Here is a 22641-nt window from a genome sequence, read left to right as displayed (position 1 = left end):
CATCTCAGAGTAAGCTTAAGAGAAAACCTGGGTTTACCCATACTAAATCTTCTAAGGATTTTTTTTCTTAAATTACAGAAAGCAATAAATCTCTACTTTGAATCCCATAACTTAAAATTGAATGGGAAGGAAGGCAAGAATATATTGGTCTGATGTTAAAACATTTTTTGTCACCCCAAAAAAAAAAAAAAAAGTTCAGCCTCATTATAAACTTCAAAGGATTCAGGAACTTTGCCAGTCACTTTGAAGATATTAGCCATTCTTTGAACAATTTCTAAGGTTACTTAATGTTATAACTGACTAAATGTAGTCAGTATCTACAGTGTATACATACATAAAACAAAGATTCTAATTTTAAGTTCAAACATAAAGATTATAGCAATCTTTAACAGTGTTTAATTATCCTAACAGAATGTTGGAAGTGTTTCATTTTCATTCCTAACTTACAATGTATTTGATAATGAGTAGCCAAAAAACCCAACCGCCGTTACTTGCTGCACATCCTTCTGAAATTAAGCCCTCCCTGCTTCTTTCTCCTACATCAAAAATATGCATAAAGTCACAAACACTTGCAACCCAGCGTATTTGGTAATATTTACATTTCTCTTTTGTTCTTATTTGTGTAACATACATGTATTTAACATTGTGGGATTACTTCTCATGACAGAACACACATCATGTAGGACAGAAGTCAGCCCTGTAAGGCTAAGCCCTCAGACATATCCAGTCTAGAATATTCTGCAGAGTGGAAAGCTGGCAACAAAAATAAATGAACTGTGATCTGTGTATCTTAGGACAAGTTGGCAATAAACCCTGTAGCAGAGCTCCTTACTTCCCCAGGGCACTTTGCTGATGGATTTTTCCGCAACTGAGTTTAAGTACATTTTCATTAAATGAGCTGCATGTTTAAATACATATGAAGTGAGCAGTGACATACATCTAAGATTTTTCCACATCAAACAGCTTATTTTTAAATTAATTCCAAATTTTCAGCGGGCTACAGATTGTTCACTAACAATACAATAGGTAAAAAATTGTATTTTAGAATTAGTTAGTTGAAAATCAGTGTAAATATCTTACACAAAGCTAACCACAAACCCCGACATTTTTAACAGAAATGTTAGCTATTCTAATGTTCACCTCTTATCGAGATGGTGCTGAAATTCAGGCAGAACTCTAAACAAATCTACTTAAGAAACAAAAGAAGAGATAATTTTTCCTATTTTCCTACATGGGCAACAGTAAAGGTAATTAGGTATTTTGTAAGAGAAACACTTCTCATTGCTGTTTCCTATTTCCCCTTGCCTGAAACCTGTCAAGACACCAGATACTTCTGAACACAGAAGTATCAGACATGGACCAGATATTTCTGAACAGTTACATTTCCATTACTAGAGTAAAAAGCAACTTAACACAAAACCGGAGGTTTCACATCTCAAGACCTTACCCTACACATTTCAGAAGATAATAAGAGATATAGGTTATAGTTTGCTTTTATGCTTGCGTGAATTAGAAGTTCTACTAAGACTGGATTCTAAGGAATATTCTGCAGCCAAAGGCTTGTGACCAAGTAGAGATGTAAAACGTATACTAACTCTGCTCACAAAGTTTTGCTGAGGTAATTAAAAAACCCAGCTGTTGAACACACTTCTCTGAAATATCCTTGATTTTGTTAATGCTGCTTATTTATAAGACAAACATGTTCTTTTGTATTCTTCTGTATGATTGGCTCTTACTCCTATGAGAGACTAGGGACACCAAATTATGTGGAATTTTGACATTGAAATATAATCAAGATTGACCAGACAATATTGTCATTTTTATTTTTTATCCTTTTAGGCTATTTACTACATTCCATTGAAATATTCAGATTCAGATCAAGTTTCTTAGAGCAACATACTGGCTCATTTTTTCTATAGTACTTTTCACAGAAGTACTCAGCCATCAGTGGGATCTTCCAAACACAGTGACTTTGAAAAGTTACCTCTGATAAAGACATACTGGATCTTTAAAAGTGAATGTATGGCTTTGGATTCACCTACCTTCATATTTACATCTGCTCCGTTACAGACCAAAAGCTCCAAACACAATGCTCCATGTGTTGATGCAGCTGCAAAGTGCAAAGGTGTAAACCCCTTCTCATTCATTTGATTTACATTAGCACCGCAGTCTATGAGTTCATTCACTACAACATCTTGCCCGTTGTAGCAAGCTACATGGAGAGGGGTATTTCCATAGGCATTTGGTTCATTCATCTACCAGAGGAAAAAAAAACCAAACCAAGATTAGTTGGCAGGCAAAAACCTGTATAACAGTAGCATTTAATTATAACAAAGAAAAATCTCTTCTCATGAGATAACGTCTTCATCACATTTTGGAAGTCTTCAAAACCAGAGATTAAAAGCAAGCTCTAGATGTAGTACTTTGATCAAGAAGTCTGTATCAGGGAAGAGTACGATTGATTTACAAACGAGCCAGCCTCCTCCAATTGTCTCCACACCAGCTTCCTGTACACAGTATGCAACTTGACAGAACACAGAGATGGAAAAAATGTCAACAGTGGCAATGTGCATAGACCCTACAGACTAAGCACAGCATGGACCTCTATCATTTTCCAACAGAATTTGTGGGTTTCCGTTAAAAGCAGAGGCTAGAGGGACTTTTTATTTTTATTTCTTTTTCCTTTTTTTAAATGATTTTTTTAGTGGGAGGGTGGAGTGGCAGGGGAGAAGCAGGACAGACACGTATAGATGTAAAAGTTGTTGTTGTGTACAACACAATACTGAATTCTGATCTCCTTCTCAAGACAGAACTTTGGCAGCATTCTCCAGCCTTGTAAGACTAAAATGTGATGCACAACGCAGATTTCTTATGCAGTTTCACTGTTTGTTGTTAACAGACTTTCTACATACAAGTGCAGTACAGCCTTTTAATTTATTTTGCATTTCGATACTCATACGGTCTTCCTTACTGTAGGTATTGAAGTTTCTCACAACTTTTAGTATTTCCCAAAACCTACATGGTGTAAGAAAGTCAGTAAAACCTACATTTTACAAGTAACTCAAGCAAAAGCATTTAATTTCCTGCAGTTCAAAGAGGACTGTGTAGCAAAGCTAATGACGGAATTCCTATTTCCTGAGTTCCAGTCCAATGAACTAAGAGTAAGAAATACCAAATAAACAAAAAGCCTACTAAAAAAAATGTACTTCCAAATAATTTTGCTAAATCTGCAAAGCTCTTAAGTTACTTGGGGGAATGAGGTTTTATAACAAAAAAGTATGTGAGTGAAGATCTTGGGAAATACTATTTTCACTTTATCATAACCTGCCTCTAAATAAACAGCATGCTATAATACTAACAAGAACATTTCAAATTACTAAAAAAATATGTATCGCTTTGTTTTATTCTTCCTTACATCCACTCCAAGATCTAGAAGATACTTGACAACACTGATCATCCCACTAGATGCTGCAGCATGTAAGGGTGTATATGATTTCTTGTCTTTGCATGTCACTTCAGCCCCGTGGGCCACAAGTAATTTCACAACTTCAATATGACCTAAAAGAATAAAGACAAAAAGAATTAAGTTGCATTTTATATTAACCAGCACAAGTTTACAAACTTAATAATTGTACAATCGTTATAACATGAGCAAGACATTATCATTTGTATGTAATCTGGAAAATAAAGAATTGTTCTTGTATTCTAGTTGTATCATGAACTATAAAAACAACATAAAATGTTCATCTCCAGAAGAGATTATTTCTATATACTCCCTCTAATAATCATAGTATTCATACTGCAAAAATAATTTTATATATTGAAAACAAATCTTGTCTTCTGCTTATGCAGAAGGAGTTTTTGGGAAGATTTGAGGACTAGAGAGGTGAAATAACTTTGTATTTATTAAACATTGACTGCAAATTTCTGTAAACAACTTGAGAGAGTACGTGACTGTCAGTCTTCCACCTTCACCCAACTGCAAACATGCCCATTAAGGTTTTTAAGGCATTTGGCATGAACTTTGAAAATTAAACAAGCATAAAAATATTCTATTTTTAAATAAAAATATATCCCCTCCCATCCCAGACCATCTTCTTCAACTTGCAGAGCCATTAAAATGCTGAGCCAAATTATACAGAATTTAGCAAAGCTCCACCTTCAAAACTGACTCAATCCTCTGAGGAACCACAGCCTTTTGAAAGCATCGACTCTTCTCCTAAATCACTGGGAGGAGAGTGGAAGTTGAGTTGGGATTGTGGGGAAGGGATGACCTGGGGGAAGTTCCAGCCGGGAGGGTGGGAAAGGGAAGGGAGGGTGGGGAGCCCACCCTGAATAACAGGCAGTTGCTCTCACTGCCAGCTCGTGGCTGGGCCAGGGGTCCCTACACCACACTGCTTACTCCAGAGGGCAACAAGCTTTCCTGGCTACCATGCTCACATGCTCCTCTGCTAGCTTGCATGCAGTTGTGACACTGCACGCTAAGAGAAATGCTATGAAAATGGTGTAACCAAAAAATCTGTCATTCTTGCTCATTTGTTAATTTAACCACCAAACAAGTCATCACTGAAAACACACGGATCATTACGACAAAGCCTGCAGAATAAAAAAGCACATTTGAGTTAAAAAGACCACAATACGTGGAGTGCTTTACCTTTGTAACTGGCCCGTACAGGCAGATGTGGGATTCTTTGTTTTACCTTTCAAGTGACACCCTTACCTTAGTTCAAAAAGTGGTGAGGATCACACTGAATACTTATTCTTATCCAGTCAAACACATAAGTAGAACTGAAGATTGGATTTGGTACTTATAAGTACTGCATAACAAGTGAGGGTCTTTGCTTTTTCAATGACTAAGAGAATTTGCAAAAGGCTGAATAGGAAGTGTCTACCAAAAGGAATACAGACAAAGCTATTTTGATAAATATTCAGTCACCACGATACCCATTTTATGCTGCATGCCCACCAACATACAGAACGACATTTCACCTAGCTATACCAATCAGAAACACAGTATACCAGCACAACATGAAGTGCTGCAATATTTCACTTCTGAATTACTTCAGTATTGCAGGAAAGAAGAGAAACAGAAATGTAGACATGATACTAATCTTCTCACCCAAATATAATGGGGGCAAGAATGAAAACAAGCCCTATATGAGAGACAGAAGTACAGAAGACATTAAAGGCAGGAAAAGAAGAGAGTCACTGAACAGAACAGTGGCAGAAAAACTTTAAGGAAAAGAAAATAACCAAAAAAATCCCTGACCTGCATTGAAAACACAAGCTGCAATCAGTGGAAGTCACTCAAACAGAAGAGCAAGGAACTTGAAGTGGGAAGCACTGAGACGACATCCCGATACACTAATGAAGGCGACACTAGCACGCAAGAATGGAAGTCCATTTTAGTTGCAGCATTCTAACTGGACAGCAATGGAGTCGGGTGAAAAGCAGGAAGGAAGGGAAACAATGGAAATAACCCTAGAAAGTTATTTATAGTAGAGTGACGAAAAGCGTAACTTCTTTTTCTATTCTGTGGGCGGTTTTATATGGTGGAAAAGCTTTATTCAAACAATTGAAGCAGCATAAAATCACTCTGAATTGTGAGAGAGAATGTCACAGGGGTTTTTTCCTTATTTGAAGGATTTCAAAGCTTTTTCTACTCTATTTTCTGCAAGAATATTTAGGTTGATCAACATCAGAAATTAAAAAGTTTCCCACCCAAACGCTGTATGAAATAGCACTGACTAAAAATGGAATAAATGTAGCTTATATGAAAAATAGAAGACTCTGTCATCTAGCTGAGCACAAGCCAGAAAACATCTGTCCTCTCACTGACACTCGTTAGATCTCTGCCATCATGCAGAAGTTTCATTCAACAAAATTTTGCAAATAGTCGCCTTGAGTAAGGTGGTTGGACAGCCTGTCACAGACATTGCTTTGCATATGTAAGTAAATTACGAAATACTAATACAAAATATCACAAAATGTTGAATCAAAATCCATTGTTCTTTAACTCCTCAGTTTCAAGCACTGGTATCAGTAGTTGAAATGCAGTATCATACAGCTTCAAATTATGTTAAAGGTATTAATGCTGTGACAATGACTGCATAATCCGCTGGCACATTCAAGTCTTTTCCTCGTATGACAGCTCAAGAGGATCCTGTTGTTCTTTTTAGCATATCACATATGGATTTCACAGCTTTAGTTTACATTGCTATCAGATTATTTCAGACCTGCATTGTCAGGGATATAAGACTAATGTGAAATTGGCCTGAAACACCAAGTTGTGCAAAGAGAACACTAAATTTCAATTTTGTGTGAATCCAGGTGTTTGTAAGGTCACTTTTACAACTGTTGAGATCTTACAACAAGTCAAATTTTGTAAATGCACGCTTTTGCATTTGTAAAGATCAGAATTCTCAGTCCTCAGACCAAAGCCCATTTCAAACAACTCATCAAAACAATCAACCCCCAAAACTCGGTAAAGTTTCTGGCGACCATATTTAAATAGGTAATGCCCCACATGCTACTGCTCTTTTGTTTTACTCTGTATGCATGTTTAAAATGGTACTTCCACTTCTAAGTTACTGCTTCCATTTGTTCTTTCCTGGCAAGACTAGAAAACATTGCTTGGAGAAACGTAACAACTCCAAAGCAGTTATGTAAAATACTCGATGCCACAGATTCACAGATGAGAAATACGTTTTATTAGCAGCCTTAAGTCTGTTTTTAAGAACCACCCCTATGCACACACTCATATGCCCCTCAATATGCAGTTTAAGATTAGATCTCCAAGGCAGAGTTATCCTAGACTTAAGAGATGTCAACATATTGAGCCCATGTAATTTCCTTGTTTATGTGTGTTTATTTTTTTGGTCTGACATCAGATATAGTAAAATTAGCTTGCTTAGGGAAGGGGCAGAATAGAAATTACTCTTCTTTCATATTAACTTGACTGTTTGTCAAAAATACAAAGTGCTCTTTTATATAAATAAAGGTTTTCACCAAGACAGTCATTCCAAGTAGTATTTTCCTCTTATAATGGGAACAAAAATGTTCACATCTATGATTACCGCTGAAAAAAAGCTGCCATAAATAACTGGACCACGTTCTCTTCCTGACTGTTCTCCTTAAGTTTTCTAAGATGGTATCTTAGGCATATAGATATGTATTTTCTGGAGAATTTAAAATTTAGGAAAATGTAGATCATCAAAATATGACAGGAACAAAAAATTACATACAATGAAGTCTTATTTCCCCATTTCACCTTGAAAGAAATTCCCAGGGTTGCAGATGCATACAATACTAATGCTACTGCTTTTATTCTTCTCCCTTGTCTGGATGAAATTATGAAGCAATAAGCTAAAATACTGAATAACAATCAAGACCACGGAATCATCTCAACTGGCTTCTTCCTGAAATTGATCCTGAAACTTAGTTGTTCACTGCTCATACATGACACGTTGCACATGTTCAAGAGCATTTTTAGGTATTTTCTGGAAGTTAAAAGAGACATTAAGTTTTTTGGCTTCTGAACAAGTACAGCATATTCTGCAGTGACATGAACAATTGACAAATAAAATCTGCAGTTGCATATGAATTACTTAGAAACAAAGTGACTAGCTAAAGCTAAGAAGTCATTGTCAGTGTCAGCCTAGAACTCCTAGCCTGCATTTTCTGTGAATCACCTTCCAATGGTTTATATTGCTGATATTTAAAATGAAGCTTCAGATACAAAACTCTACTATTTCTTATAGCTATTCCTACCACTTAATAAAATGAAAGTCTTACAAAAGGCAATGAAGTACATTGACAGTATTGCCAGTGCATTGATCAATAAATACCACAAGGACAATAATTATCCACGCCTGGAATAACATGGCAAAGCAAGAATTTGGGAGTTTCAGAGAGGAAATAGTCTTCTTTTAAAATATAATCCCCAAGGTTGCTCTAATGATCCTTTGTTTCAGGTGCCCCCTGTATTAATTTATCACTTTCTATTCAGCATTACTGCAGAAGTTTTCACTTGTGCTTAAACTCCTGCTGATTGAGGAACATAGGCCCTTCTTTTTAAAGAACAAAATTACCTACCTTACTTTTCTTTTTCAAATAAACTGATTTTTCTCACCATAAAAACACATTTACAAGGCAATTTGAAATAGACTATCAATGGTCTCCTGGCAGACAGAGATAGCCTCAATGCTTACAGTGTCAGTATTTTTCCTAAAAACATATAAAACCACTAAACATAAGGTGATTTTTTTACTACCACAATAGTAATCAGCTGAAAAATGTACATACCCATATATGCTGCCCAATGTATAGCTCGTCTGTCTTTCTTGTCAAATGCATTAATATTGGCCCCTCTAGACAACAGTAAGCTGACCATCTGAGATAAACAGAAAGAAAAGTAGTCTTATTCATAATGGAAAAACTCTGCTTAAAAGTTAGATGAAGAAAATCATAAGAGAAAATAAAAACATATCCATTTTCCAAGGATTTAAATGTGTTGGGTTTTGAATATCCCACAAGCTTAAAAAAAACTGGCTGCCCACCTTGGCAGCAGTAATGAAGTATCTGTAAGGAACACAAAACTCCGCGTGAACAAAAACATTTCCCAGTTAAATATGGCAAAGCTGTGGAATCTTTGAAATCTTCAGGCTATTACTATGGAATTCACTAAAGGTAATTTCTAAAAGCAAGACTATTGCTGATTTGCATCCAACTGCCTCTACACGACTACAATGGAAATTTATCACCAGACATTTTTCAAGGCTTGAAGATTAGCGATTAGAGCTTATTACATGTGTTTCATCCACATTTCAGTGACGACACTTTCCATATGTCCGCTATCTACTTAACAGGAAAGTATTTTCTTTTTTCCATTTTACGTTTATCTATTACTAGTTTAGCTCCACTTAACTCAGGCAAATTTGCTTCTGTCTTAAGATGAGCGCTGTTAAGAACCTTCCAACTAAATTACGTAACATGTATTTTCCATAACCATTCTCTACACAGATGCGTACAGAAGACAAATTCAAATACAAAATAGGAATTGGGTTTTTTTGAGCAGGTGGGTGAAACATGGTTTTAAACGGAGAAACTAAATACCAGAAATGTGAGGGACAGAATGACAAGCGGGAAACAAGGTAAGAAAAATAACTTACCTCAACGTGTCCACTGAAAGCTGCATGATGCAATGCCGTTCTGCCTGCTCGATCAGACACGTTTACGTTGCTTAGGAGAGGCACCAAAGCTTCAGCGCATTTCACAGCTTTGTTTGCAGCTGCTATATGTAGGGGTGTCTGCCAGTTTTTATCACGAGCATTGACATCTGCTGAATGCTTTAACAACACCTGAACAGCATCCTGAAAGCATTTACAAAAAAACCCAAGCCACTTAGAGAAGATTTGAAATGCCAGCCTTAAATCCAAGGACAGTATAGTGGTAATAAAACTATTCACTATTTGTTATTTTGTAAACATCATCTTATGCTTTGTAAATATCATCTTGTACTTTACCATAAATCCAGATTTGAGGATGCTCTCAAAAACATGAGCAATACACACCCTACAGGATTCAACTGAATCAACCATTTCCAGGTCTTTTATCCAGTTCCTTAAGCCATCTGGCAAATTGTTTTTCATCACAACTAATTTCCAAAACTTCCATTGCTAAGGATTAATGAAGTACTATGAACTTAATGATGCGTTTCACCAATTTGCCAAGCAAAATTTTTGAACTGTCAAAGTCTAGAAATGGCAAAGCAAAGAACAGCTTATTAAAACGTACATTCAGAGAACCACAGACAAAACAGCACACAAGAAGTTTCAACATAGACTGTTGCAACTCCCGAAAACCATTTCAAAATGCTGCACTGAACTCCATCTTACAAAAAGATTATTCATTTCTTTTTGTTAAGCTGTGAAATTTTGACAGATAAGACTAATTTTTACAGCAAGATAAACAAATTTCATTAAAATATGTGCACACAATTGGAATGCATAAAAAAAAAGTAATCTATTTGTAGTATCAACATGATGATGAACAGTGCATTTTACGTCAGCTCCGTGACCTTCCCACAATTCACTAATGGCTTTCAGTGGTGTCTGACCCAAGTGCTGAGCACACAAATAAATGGTTGGCACTTTGAACTTGAAACACGTTACCACAAGTAGTTACTGGAAATTCTGAATTACACTGTGGTACAATAGCTAGGCATTACTCTCAACTACGAGCAGAATGCTAAGTAACACTTGATTCTACTATTACTATCTATTATTCTATCTATATTACATTGTATTTAAAATGTTCAAATTTCTTCTACTGTCAATGAAAAAGAAAATAGGAACAAACATAAAAGTGAAAATACTGCATCACAGGCCTGTAATTTAAATGAGAACTGGAACAGCTCTTCTCTAAAAAACTTAAGCAGACTTAGTACTTCAAAAATCAAATCAGTATTTTGAACTTTTGTCTTCTTTGAACCATATACTAAGAAAAACCATAATCAGAACAAGGAAATTTTAGAACAGCTATTAACCCTTTTGTAGAAGTAAGCACCATAGTATAAGCACCACAGCACTAGTTTAAAAATAATGTATCTTATATTTTTATGTGCGCACGCATTAATGAATTTCAAGAGTTAGCAAGTCTGCTTAGGGGTCTGCTGTGGTGTTTTTAGGTTGAGTTTGGTTTGGTTTTTTTTCTTCGAAGTACACCAGGCACACAAATAGAGGCCTGGAGTGTGACCGTCTTGACATGAAGTTGCTTGAATTTGTGCAGCTGGTAGCTGCATATGTAATTCTGTAATTCCAGCTGTTTTGCATGTTTCAATGTTCTTGCTTAACTGCAGCTGTCCCTGTTTCCAGAGTAACTCCAGATATTTTACTGAAATCATTATGAAGAGTTTTTTCATTACAGCTTTTTTTCATCGAATGCTCAAAACCCATGTACATCTGTCAGCTGGAAAACAGTGCCTACATGTATCAAACATATATGTGGGCTCCTATGACTTACTGCGTTTATAAATAGAAAATTCTGACAAGCAATTATCATTGCCTTCTGGATAAATAGTATGAATGGTTTACATGTTCGCTTTTGACTAGTATTTTGTTTAGAACAGTCCACATTTAAAAAAGTTATGATGAACATTGTGGCATTACTTGAAGTTATTGTTTCGGTCCAGTTTGCCTGCAGCACTCTTCTCTGCAAGCATTACTGACAGAAAGAGCTTTATTGTCCCTCAGCTCTGAAGAATGCAGTATTTGGTGCTTTGGTCAGCTCCCAAAGGAGCAGTCTAAAAATACCTCAAGAAGAACAAATTGCATCTGGGAATAAGGCATCCTCAAAGATTTATTTTCAAACACTGTTTTGAATAACACAGTCTCCACATAACTTAGCTATTAATGCTAGTGGCAACATATTGCAATCTATCCAGGGAATTCAAAAGCAAAAACTGAAACAAGGCTTTCTTAGATACTTCATGTATCAAATAGATGAAGTTCAATACTTGTCAAAACCAAAATATTCAATTCCATCTTCTCAAACAAAAATGTACACAGCATCTTTAAAAAAACCTTTACTTTGAGACATACTGAAACGAGCATCAGTTTGACTCAGCATCTCAAAGGAGACTGCTTTGCATAAACTCTTGCACACAACAAGCTCATCAATTCTCTGTTTTGATCTTCCACAGGAATTTAAAATTTTTACTAGGACATCAACAATAGAGGAACAGCAACAAAGTAATTTCTTACATTGTTATATTCTCACAATTGTGTAACTGGTAGACTTAAAAAAACTTTCCACATATTTCATTTATAACTTTTAAAGTGATTTTCAATACTACCATTACTCGTTCATCGCTTTTTTTAAAAAATGATGTTTGCAGGACTTACAGAACCATTTATTTCTTCAACGCCTGAAGAGACAAGGATGTAAAAAAATAAAGAAATGCAAAGATTATGCCATAAAAGCTGTACTAAATCTTAATTCACCTCTACGTCCCCCATGCTGACCCATTCTGGTTACCTTAAGAGAAGTAAACTGGACTTGAGAACCCTGCATGCAGAAACCTCTGCTAGGGAAATGGCAGAGAACAAAGCTGAGCCCTAGAAGTTTCTAGATTTCCTCCCTTTCTTCCCACTCACGGATTTGAGATATATACACACACATACCTTCAACAGATTAAACAAACTGTTGCAAAATTGTTCTGCAATTCCAAACCTTTGGAGTAGTTTCACTTTGTAAACCCCAAACAAATAACAGAATTTATTTGTAATATGACAAATTATATGTAATATTACAAATATGTAATATTTGTAATTTATATGTAAAATTTGTAATTTGAGATGTCTTATTTTAACACAAAGCAGTAAACAAAAAAAGCATACCTCACTACAAGATGCCACAGCTCTGTGTAAAGGAGTCAACCATTTGCTGTCTTTGGCATTAACTCTAGCTCCTGTAACAAAAAATAAAAATAACAGAGATTTATAATATATTTACAGGAAGACTTAAATATTTTCAAGTACAGAAATAGAACTATTGGAAGATACTTATTCTAGGCTCATTATTAATACAGCACGATGTAAAAAAGGGAAAGGAGTCTTTTCTCCAGCTAAAGCCCACCCTTTGAGGGAATTCTTTTAACACTGCACCCGTAATAGTCTTCCATCAAAGTGTACTCATCTTTTTACGCTAGGTAATCTTTTATAACCTTTTGCACTTCCAAAGGCACATAAAAAAGAAAAAAAAAACCCACTTGGGTAAGAAAGACAGACTCCTTGCCTTCATTCAGCAACAAATCTCATACTTTTGCACTATAGTTGAAATTCTCCATTAAACCAGAGAAAGAGGCTACATTTATTCCCCATTGCTTCCAGTGTTCTTGTGGTTGGCGAGTCTGATGCGTTAGGTATATAGAACATACTGCTGCTTCTACTCGTAATTTGGGAAGGAATCTTCTCTACTCCACCAGGTCACCTAGGACCTCTTGGACCTTCATGGACAGGCTGTAATAACCACACCGCTCTGCTTCTAAAAGCACACCCAAGAAACAGCTGTTCCTGCCACCAGGAGACAAGGTCACACAAACACCTCTAAGGGACACAAGCCTGGTTTTGGTTTTTTTCCTTAATAATTAAAAGGAAAGAAGGATCTGAGGATTTTTTCTTTTTCCTGAAGGAAGCAACTGAACTACATTCTAACTTCCAGTGAACTACAAACAAGAAAACTTAATTGTTAAGTGTAATGATTTAATTTCTTACAGATATATATACTGTATATACATACACATATGTATACATGTATATATGTGTTTGTGTAAAAAAAACCTTATAAATTTTTTTATTCCCTGAGTGGAAATTTAGCCATCTTTATTTGAAAACTGCCGAGATCTTACAGATATGTGATAGCTTAGACAAAATACTACGTTTTTGAAAAAATAGTTTGGAAATACTGTTGGGAAGAGTTGATAGGGCAACACATGATATCAGATGGTAACATTAATGCTACATATTCAAGGCTTATTAACTTCTCAGGCTAAACTAATATTGTTATGTCAGAATCAATTTTTTCCATGCAAAGAATAGAAAAGGATGGAAGGTCAGTAAGACACAAAATGTCAAACAGCTGCTGGTCAGGATACTCAGCTGAGAGACAGGTTGTTCTGAACCAAGTCTCCCAGACCTGCACTAGCAAAGAAGTCTCTCCCAGTCCAGCTGAACAACCTCACCAAGAAACTTAGCAGTCTGTACAAAATTGTAGTTGTATATACCAAACAAACCAAAGATTTTATGTCAGTTCTCTGAGTTTATCCATTTCTAGTCAATCCATCAGGCTTAAGAACACAACATGAAAACTGATGCCGGATTCAAACTCCCACTTTGACCCTACATCTTCCAAGTGCCAGACAGAGCCTGAGGTCTAACTCCTGGCTACAGTTTCAGGGATTTCCCTCTTCCCTTACGCAAATTTCAGAAGCTTATGGTGTCATCCTATTTTTCAAGTTCAAAAGTTTTTGTAAAGTAAGTTCAAAGGAATGGGAAGAAAGTCCAAGTCCATTTGAAGAAAACCCTCACAACCGAAAAAAAGTTTAAGAGACCTAATCTTACCAAAAATATCTGGTTTTGTCAATTGTCATAAGGACCTAGTGTACTGCACCATAACACAGTATACTGTATCAAATTCTGCACAGAACCTGAGCAAAAAAAAATATTTGAGGATTCTGAAAATCACCAAAAATGTCTTGGGAAGTTCAGCAATCTTTGTAAATGTAAAAGACAATAACCTCAATGATAAGTGAGAAGGTAATCAATAGATTTCAAATATATCTGTAAATCTTGATTTGTCTTCCAGGTTATTGGTAGCCATGCTTCTTTCTTTCTGTTTTTTATTTTAGCAGATGAGACAAAAATAAGAGCCAAAACGGTACTCCAAGCTTCAGCTGACGTCACATCTACAGCCAACAGCCAAGGAGTGAAGACTTCCAAAGTCTAACTGATTTCTATTTCTAATTTTAATTCAAATGTCTTTGAAGTGTTTTAAAGGAATTAGGGGAGTTACTAGGTCACTAATCACCATCCTGATTTTCCTCAGGAAAATACACTTGCAAGATCTGATGTGAAGTCAGATCCACCCAGGTGATGAAGCCTAAGACAGGAGAAGCATCGTGCCCAGCAGAAGGGGAGAGATGTACATTTCCACTGCAAGGAACGAGCAGTCACCTAAGCTCTAGTGAAAATGTGCTTAAATTCCGAGCTGTGTTTACGGGTTCAGCTAAGTAATTCCCTGACATTTCTGGTACTTTAACACACAGCCTAAAATCACATCAGAAGAGAGCAAAAATAAATACAAAAAGATACTGCACAAAAGGTGTTCCCAGTGGTAAATTAATCTAACTTGCTAGGACTAAAGCCAAAGAATATCTGAAGGTAGTTTTTGTTTCTGGTAAGGAAGAAAGTTGGCATTAGGTAAAGAAACACCTAAGGAAATTTGATGCAATATCTAGAAGTAACATGGTCCTCTCAAAAGAAAAAAATCAGCAAAACATCTGCCCCCTCCCCCTAAGTGATATGCCACTCAAAGTAGCAAGAAACCCTAGGTCTAGTCCATCCCATAGTTGAATTAGTGTAATATGTAGACAATAAAATAAGCTAACTTTTCAAATGTAAAACTGATCTATAAATTCTCTGACAACGGGAAAAAAAACAAAGTTAACTTCTGACGAAAGACCTAAATCTCTGATGGACTTAGAGAACCACCAAACTTGTTTTTTCTCCCACAACAAACTTTTAAAGGAGTTCAAAACATGTTAGAATGAAAGACAATTTTTTTAAAGTAATAATCAGAATAAGTGTACTACCAAAAATCCACATATGCACTACTAATGCGGGAATCGCAGCTCTAGATAGGTTAACTAGATAATGCTGTAAATTCATAGAGATACTTCTCTCCTACGTTCCTCCAAGACACACTGCGAAGAATGATTCAAATTTCATACAACAGCTTCTCTAAACAGCTTTGGATTTGACATAATCCCCCTCTAGGCTGTTCTTTACTCCCTAGCACATGATTTGGGGAAAACATTATGCATTCCTTAATCCCACTTTCAGATGGTCTCCATGAAACATAAAGCTCCTTCAACCCCATCATACTCCTACCATGCAACAGTGAGGAAGTTTACAGCCTTCATCCTCTGGGGTAAAGCCCTACTCCAGATCATTGCACATATTAGAAAGTCACAGATTGGTCGGGGCTGTAAGGCACCCCTGGAGATCACCTAGCCCAAGCCCCTGCTGAAGCAGGCTCACCCAGAGCAGGCTGCACAGCATCGCGTCCAGGTGGGTTTGAATGTCTCCAGAGAAGGAGACTCCACAGCCTCCCTGGGCAGCCTGTGCCAGGGCTCCGCCACCCTCCAAGTAAAGAGCTTTTTCCTCATATTCAGCTGGAACTTCCCGTGTTGCAGTTTGTGCCCGTTGCCCCCGGTCCTGTCGCTGGGCACCACTGGAAGGAGCCCGGCCCCGTCCTCCTGCCACCCACCCTTAAGGTGTTGGTACGCACGGGTGAGACCCCCCTCGGCCTTCTCCAGCTCCACAGCCCCAGCTCTGCCAGCCTCTCCTCACCAGGGAGGTGCTCCAGGCCCCTCACCAGCTCCGCAGCCCCCGCTGGGCCCTCCCCAGCAGCTCCCCGTCTCCCGTGACTGGGGAGCCCAGCGCTGGGCCCAGCACTCCCGATGGGCCTCACCAGCCCGAGCAGAGGGGCAGGATCAGCTCCCTGCACCCGCCGGCCACGCTGCCCCTAACGCGCCCCAGGGTCCCACCCGCCTTCTCGGCCACAGGGCCACCGCTGGCCCGAGGGCAACCGGCTGTCCCCCAGCACCGCCCGGCCCTTCCCCGCAGAGCTGCCCCCCAGCAGCCCCCCCCCAGCCTGTGCTGGTGCAGGGGCTGTCCCTCCCCAGGGCAGGACCCCGCGCTGGCCCCTGTGGGACCCCACGAGGTCCCCTCCCCCCGGCTCTCCAGCCTGCCCAGGCCTCGCTGAGGGCAGCACGGCCTGCTGGTGTCCCGGCGGTTCCTCCCAGTTTGTGCCATCGGGAGACCTGCCGAGGCTGCGCTCCGTCCCCTCAGGTCACCGATGACCCAGCTGAACGGGACGGGACCCGGTGCTGAGCTGGGGCACAGCGCTGGCTACAGGCCCCCAGCTGGGCTCTGCGCCGCTGGTCACAGCCCCCGAGCTCTGCCCTCAGCCCCTGCTCAGCCCACCACTGCCCGCTCACCCAGCCAGCTCCTGAGCTTGCCTGGGGGCTCTGGTGGGGGCACTGCCAAAAGCCTGGCTCAGGTCAACGTAGGCACCGTCCACCGCTCTCCCCTCATCTACCAGCCAGTCATTCCACCGCAGAAGGCTCTCAGAAGGCATCATTTCCCCTGGGTGGATCCATGTTGACTACTCCCGATAACCTCCTTTTCCTGCACACGCTTTCAGATGACCGCCAGGATGAGCTGCTCCGTCCCCTTTCCAGGGATGGAGGTGAGGCTGACCGGCCTGTAGCTCCCTGGGTCCTCCTTCTCGCCCTTTGGGAAGGCTGGAGTGACACTGGCTTTCCTCCCGTCCTCCGGCACCTCTCCTGTCCTCCACGACCTTTCAAAGAGGATGGAGAGTGGCTTGGCAACAACATCTGCCAGCTCCTGCAGCGCTCAGGGGAGCATCCCACTGGGTCCCACGGATTTGTGGGTGTCAGGTTGGCCTGAGTGACATCTAATGTGATCCCCTGCAACCAGGGGAAGTTTTCCTTTCTCCAGACCTCCTCTCTTGCCTCCAGGGTCTGCGATACCCGAGGGCCGGCCCTGGCAGTAAAGGCTGAAGCAAAGGCGGCATTCGGTAACTCTGCCTTCCCCGTGTCCTCTGTCACCAGGGCACCCACCTCACCCAGCAGCGGGCCCACATTTCCCCAGTCATCCTTTCCCTACTGATGTACTTGAAGCCCTTCTTGCTGTCCTTGACCTCCCTCACCAGATTTAATTCCAAATAGGCCTCAGCCTTCCTCATCACGTCCCTGCACGTTCTGACAACGTTCCTATCTTCCTTCCAAGTAGCCTGTCTCACATATAAAAAATAATTACACCTTTACTGAATATCTTTTTCTTAAAGATTATTTGTTTCATGGTTTCTTAAAGACAGTTTGAACACACGTATGTACATAATTCACTGTACAACACTGCCGATGTAATATTATCTCTGTGAAGCCCAACCTGCTGACGTGTTAACCAGGGCAATTCTCACATTTCAAATGACAGTTAGGCAGCCGTTTGCTCTTTCAAAGCACAGTGCAGCATACCTCAATCCCCAATTCTCAATAAACGAAAACAACAAACAAAAAAACCCACCCTACCACACTAGATCTTCCAATACTTCAGGGTCTTCATCTTAACATGTTTATCAAAACTGTTCAGAACATCTGTTTAATGTACAATTTCTTATACCTCAATTGTTTTAAGTCATAGAGCTTGCAGCAAAAGGATCTGGGGACTTGCCAGAGATAGCAAATATAATACTGCAACATGAATACCCATCATCATTGCTTGAACTTAAGAACTGATTATGGAAATTACACTCCCTTAAAACCACACCTTCCAAACAAACCAACTTATTATTCCATGTTGGTGCACTAAAGCAAAATATTAAACAAGATCTTCCCTTTTGTCACCATCTTTGCTAGTACAGCCTAGTAAGTTTACACATCGAGGCAGATATAGAAGTAGAATTTTTGCTCTGCAAAAGGGGAGGTGGGGGGAAATATTACATATTTTTCTTCCCTCCTCCTTGAATCTTACATTCCACTTTGCAAAGTTGCATTCACAAGACTGACAATTAGAAAGACATGTTTTATTTAGTAAGTCTAGTACAGAAACTCAGTGGTGCTTACTTTTAGCAAATTTATGTTCCAAGAGACACATTTTCCAAATCAGTACGTACACTGATGTACAGAGTGATCCTGGAAGCTTTGATTATATCAGTCCATATCTGGAAATTGCACATTTAAATGTGCTATTAGCCACCAATACACCTGGACATATGTTTCTGCAGTCCAGCTGTTACTTCATTGGTGTCAATATCCTTGCATTCAAATAATAACTATCACCTCAACCATCTTTTGAAGAGACAGGCAACAAATAACTGGGCAGGAAATGCTGTAAGGAACAGCCACACACCTCCTCCTTCATCCATGATGTACCACATAACTATATACAGCCATGTCTCAGCATATCACCTCTGTGTTCCTCTCGTAAGAACTTTTGCTGTGGCTCTCTTCCTGAACTACACTGCACCAGAACTCTTCCTATTTGTAAATGCCCTTGGAAGACTTAACGAATGCAGCAGCTACATTACTCATGCGTCACTAGCTGAAAATAGATTAAAAAAAGAAATACAACAGAACTGACAAGACAGTTTCATCCTCGCTCACAGTACTGACTTAAGTACTGAACTGCCCTCCACTGTTGTTTGCAGCCTGTATTTTTAGACTGTCAAGGATGGTATTTTCCCTTGTTATCGTACAAGATGTGGTAGCAATTAAGCAATAGTATAAGCAGATAAAACTTAAGTGTTTTCATTCAGATATGTAATACAGACATCTGATGTTCAGTATTTGAAGCTCCGAAATGTTTATTTAGGAGTAAAAGATGTAAATAAGATCTTTAGATTGTATTTAAAGAAGCTAACAAACTTTGTCTTAATTACTATACTGAAAGAATTTTAGGAATTATATTTGCAGAAATTAGGAAGATCCCATGTATAAATCACTGAGAATAATCAGTAGTCCTACTGTAATTAGATTCTATTTAATTATTTTCCTAATGCCTAGTATTAGCTTCAGAAGTTTTTCAGTTTTAAATGATCCACTTTTTATCTAGAGAAGATGACCATGGAAGTACTTAAAAGTGGCGAGCAGAAATTCTCAAGCTACACTGGGGAATGAACAGATGGAGGAGAAAACTTTTCCTTAAATAGAAAAATTTATGAACATTCAGGAGAATACAGAAAGACTTTGTAAAGTAAAAGAACATTTGACATATCAATTGGAGCAATCAGTAATAGAAATCTAGGGTAATTTCCTACTGAGAACTTGGATACTTGGAAAGCTATTGCTGCAAAAATAGTAAGATCTCATTGAGAGGAAGCTTCTTCCTATTCATAAGCTAAATACACAGTAGTGGATCTATGGGGGGGGAGGGGGGGGGGGCAGAATCAAGAGTGGGACAGGACTGCAATATCTTTTGACCAGCCACAATGATGCTTCAACAAGAGTTTTTATTTTTATTGCTTAAAAAAACCCAACAGAAAACCCCACCCAAACAACAACAACAAAAAACCCCCACCCAAAAACCACCAACCACCAAACCACCCAAAACCCACATCACCAGAAAAACACATGGACACACTGGCCACAAAAGGGAGGAAAACCACAGACAAGTCAAAGTCACCCTCCAGAACTTTGCTGCCTTGTCAGTGTAAGAAGTCCATTTTCTTTCAGAACTTCATAGTCTGTGCCACATCTCGGCCACCTCGAGCTTCAGAGAGCAACACGAGGTTGACTCCTCAAGCTACTGAACGCTTCTACCTTTTCATACGTCGGTTCCATTTTCTCTCTCAAAGAACACCAGCCCTACTTTTTTCACAGCAACTGGCTGTTACTGCTGCCAGAGGGAAGTTAAGACAGCTCAAAAAAGGTAGCCAACACCATTGTCAGATGAGGACAAAGCAGCTGAAAGATACAGCCCATGTAAAAGGAGCCCCTGTGAAACGCCTTCTGCATGTGGGTACATCTGCAATCCAAACAAAGGGAGCTTCATGCAGCTGATATTTTTGCAGCAATAGCTTTTCAACAGCTGAGCTGTGTGACTGTCATTGAATGGATTTTTAATACTTCCATAGCTTCAAACTTAGATGAAAGAAAACTCAGAGACGTCTAGAGGGGAGTAACATTGGAGGGTCTTTACTATTCTCCAAAATCTGTTATTACTACAATGATAGTTTTCCAGCGTCAGCACGATTCCTGCATTTTCCAGCTGACCTAGAGGAAAGCTCAACAAAAACTTGTGGGCTGCCAAACCTTAATGAGATTGAGTTTGCCCACACACTCATGTAGCTTGAGCTCCATGCAGTGAAAATTTCGGGTTAAACAAACAGAAATGTGTTGTGTTAGCGTATCATGCAAGGTAGTAACTAAATCTATTCAAAAGAAAACAAATAGATAATTCAGATGTTTATTTTAATAAACTATGTTGATTTCAGCGAAAGCAATAATAAGTCTGCATGGTAGTTTAAAGAAAACGTGAAAAAAAGCTACTAATCAAAAGAACACATTCTGGGAGCACACTAATCTGTCCTGCTTCTCACATGACACTTGCCTGCAGAATAAGACTCTGATGGCATGAAAAAAAGCATAGGACAAACAAAGAATTTTTTTTCTAAAGCAAGAAGCCTCTCCAGAACGTTCACATGCAGGACTTAAGTGAAAGCAAGGTTTGATTTTTTTAATCAGGACTTCTTGGGAAGAACAAAAAGCTGGACATTCAGTTAATTAAGACTTCATTATTTTACTTTTCTACTTCTCAGTAGCTTGCCATCGAGTATTTACACAGTTAAAGCCAGTGCTATTATGCAAAGTAGACAGGATGCAGAGTTGTACATCATAAAAATACAACTGTGATAGGTGTTGTGACTCTTCACTGAATACAAAAAAGAAAACACTTCTAAAATTATGATTCTCAAGTGATTATGATATAAACTTTTGTTCCATCATTCTGTAGCTGATAAACAATCATCTTCACACCTCTTTCTTACTTACTGTTCACCTCGTTACCTAACAGGCTTAGGGATGCTAATTGCTTAACTAGCTACAATCTCACAGGGAGAGAGACTGGAATATTTGGACTCCAACAGACAGACCATAGCGGTAGGACAATTTGTTGACAAGACTTTCGCATCTTCAAGGGACAAGTTCATTAGTGTTCAGTGAAACGCTGTCTCAAGATAAAATGCAAAAGGCAATCTAGATGTCCAGCCCCAAACTGAAGTCACTGAAGCAATTCTCTGCTGTTTAGTCTGTATCCAAACCATCACCTCCAGGTCCCTTGGCCAGGTGAAAGATTACAATAGTAGAGGTCACAAAGCAACCTTGAGGTTTAGTGAGAAAATATCTCAAAGAATCCAAAACTAAGTAAGTGTGCTTGTAAGACTGAAAACTTATTCCACAAAAGTCTGAAAACAGGCTGAATTGGTTATACCTTCAGAACGTGGAATACAGGTTGCTTACATCTATAGTGAAGTAGTATAAAGATACTGTAACAGCAATGTACGATCCAAAATACATACTGGAAAGCAATCTGGATCCCCTGGATGGGATGCAAAATACATTCCAATCAAATTAAAAAAACCCTATACCTAGGTAACATATGATACACGCTTTAGCTAAGAATAGATAATATTGAGAAAGAATCAGGCAAGAGCTACTGAGTAGTAGAAAGATTAATACTGACTTCAGTAATTTTGAAGTCCAGTTTGTAAAAAGAACACAAAAGTCAAAGCAAACAGTCTTTGTGGGATGGCTTGCACAGCAGGAAAACACCAAAGTGGTTCCCAGTAACATTCCAGCAAAACTACATTAGATGACATTACAAGTCACAAAGCCAAGCTCTCACAAGGTGAGAAGTGCTAGGATGGAAGTTGTCTACACTACTTAATTCAATTGCTTGTGCAAATATATTACAATATATTAAAGCCGCATAAAAAACTTTACATACAAATTTACTGCACAGAGGAGATTTCTGAACAACTATGTTATTTATTCAACAAACAATATATTTTCTCATTGTTCCAAAAGAGGTCCTGCAACACAGCAAGCTTTCTTCAAACCTTGCTGTGGTAACAGATGTTCTTTATTTGCTCATCTAATGCTCATCTATTATGACAAAATGTAACATTATACATCTGTCTCAAAGGAGAGATTTGATTTCCAGCTGAAACACAATAGATTAATTTTCTGTATCTTTATGAAATGGAGAGGATAAATACACTTAACCTCTGTTCCCCATCTTCAAATTAAGCAAGTTAAAAGAAAAATCTTGGCTTGTGCGT

The 22641-nt window shown here is 38.8% G+C and overlaps 1 protein-coding gene across 3 annotated transcripts in view; it reads right to left on the bottom strand.

Moving 5' to 3' along the window:
- The window catches only part of ANKRD28 (ankyrin repeat domain 28), a 140908-nt gene that overhangs the window by 34138 nt on the left and 84129 nt on the right, over window positions 1–22641 (bottom strand). For all 3 annotated transcript variants that reach the window (XM_080386444.1, XM_080386443.1, XM_080386445.1), the window contains exons 4-8: window positions 12399–12469; window positions 9171–9371; window positions 8305–8392; window positions 3416–3558; window positions 2043–2255 (exon numbers count right to left, since the gene is read on the bottom strand). In XM_080386444.1, the coding sequence (XP_080242570.1) occupies window positions 2043–2255; window positions 3416–3558; window positions 8305–8392; window positions 9171–9371; window positions 12399–12469 (716 nt within the window). The remainder of the gene's footprint in view (window positions 1–2042; window positions 2256–3415; window positions 3559–8304; window positions 8393–9170; window positions 9372–12398; window positions 12470–22641) is intronic.

Source organism: Falco punctatus (assembly GCF_963210335.1).
Source record: "Falco punctatus genome assembly, chromosome: 4".
Classification (NCBI taxonomy): Eukaryota; Metazoa; Chordata; class Aves; order Falconiformes; family Falconidae; genus Falco; species Falco punctatus.
Note: the sequence above shows the minus strand (reverse complement) of the source record. Positions and strands in the feature narration are given on the sequence as shown.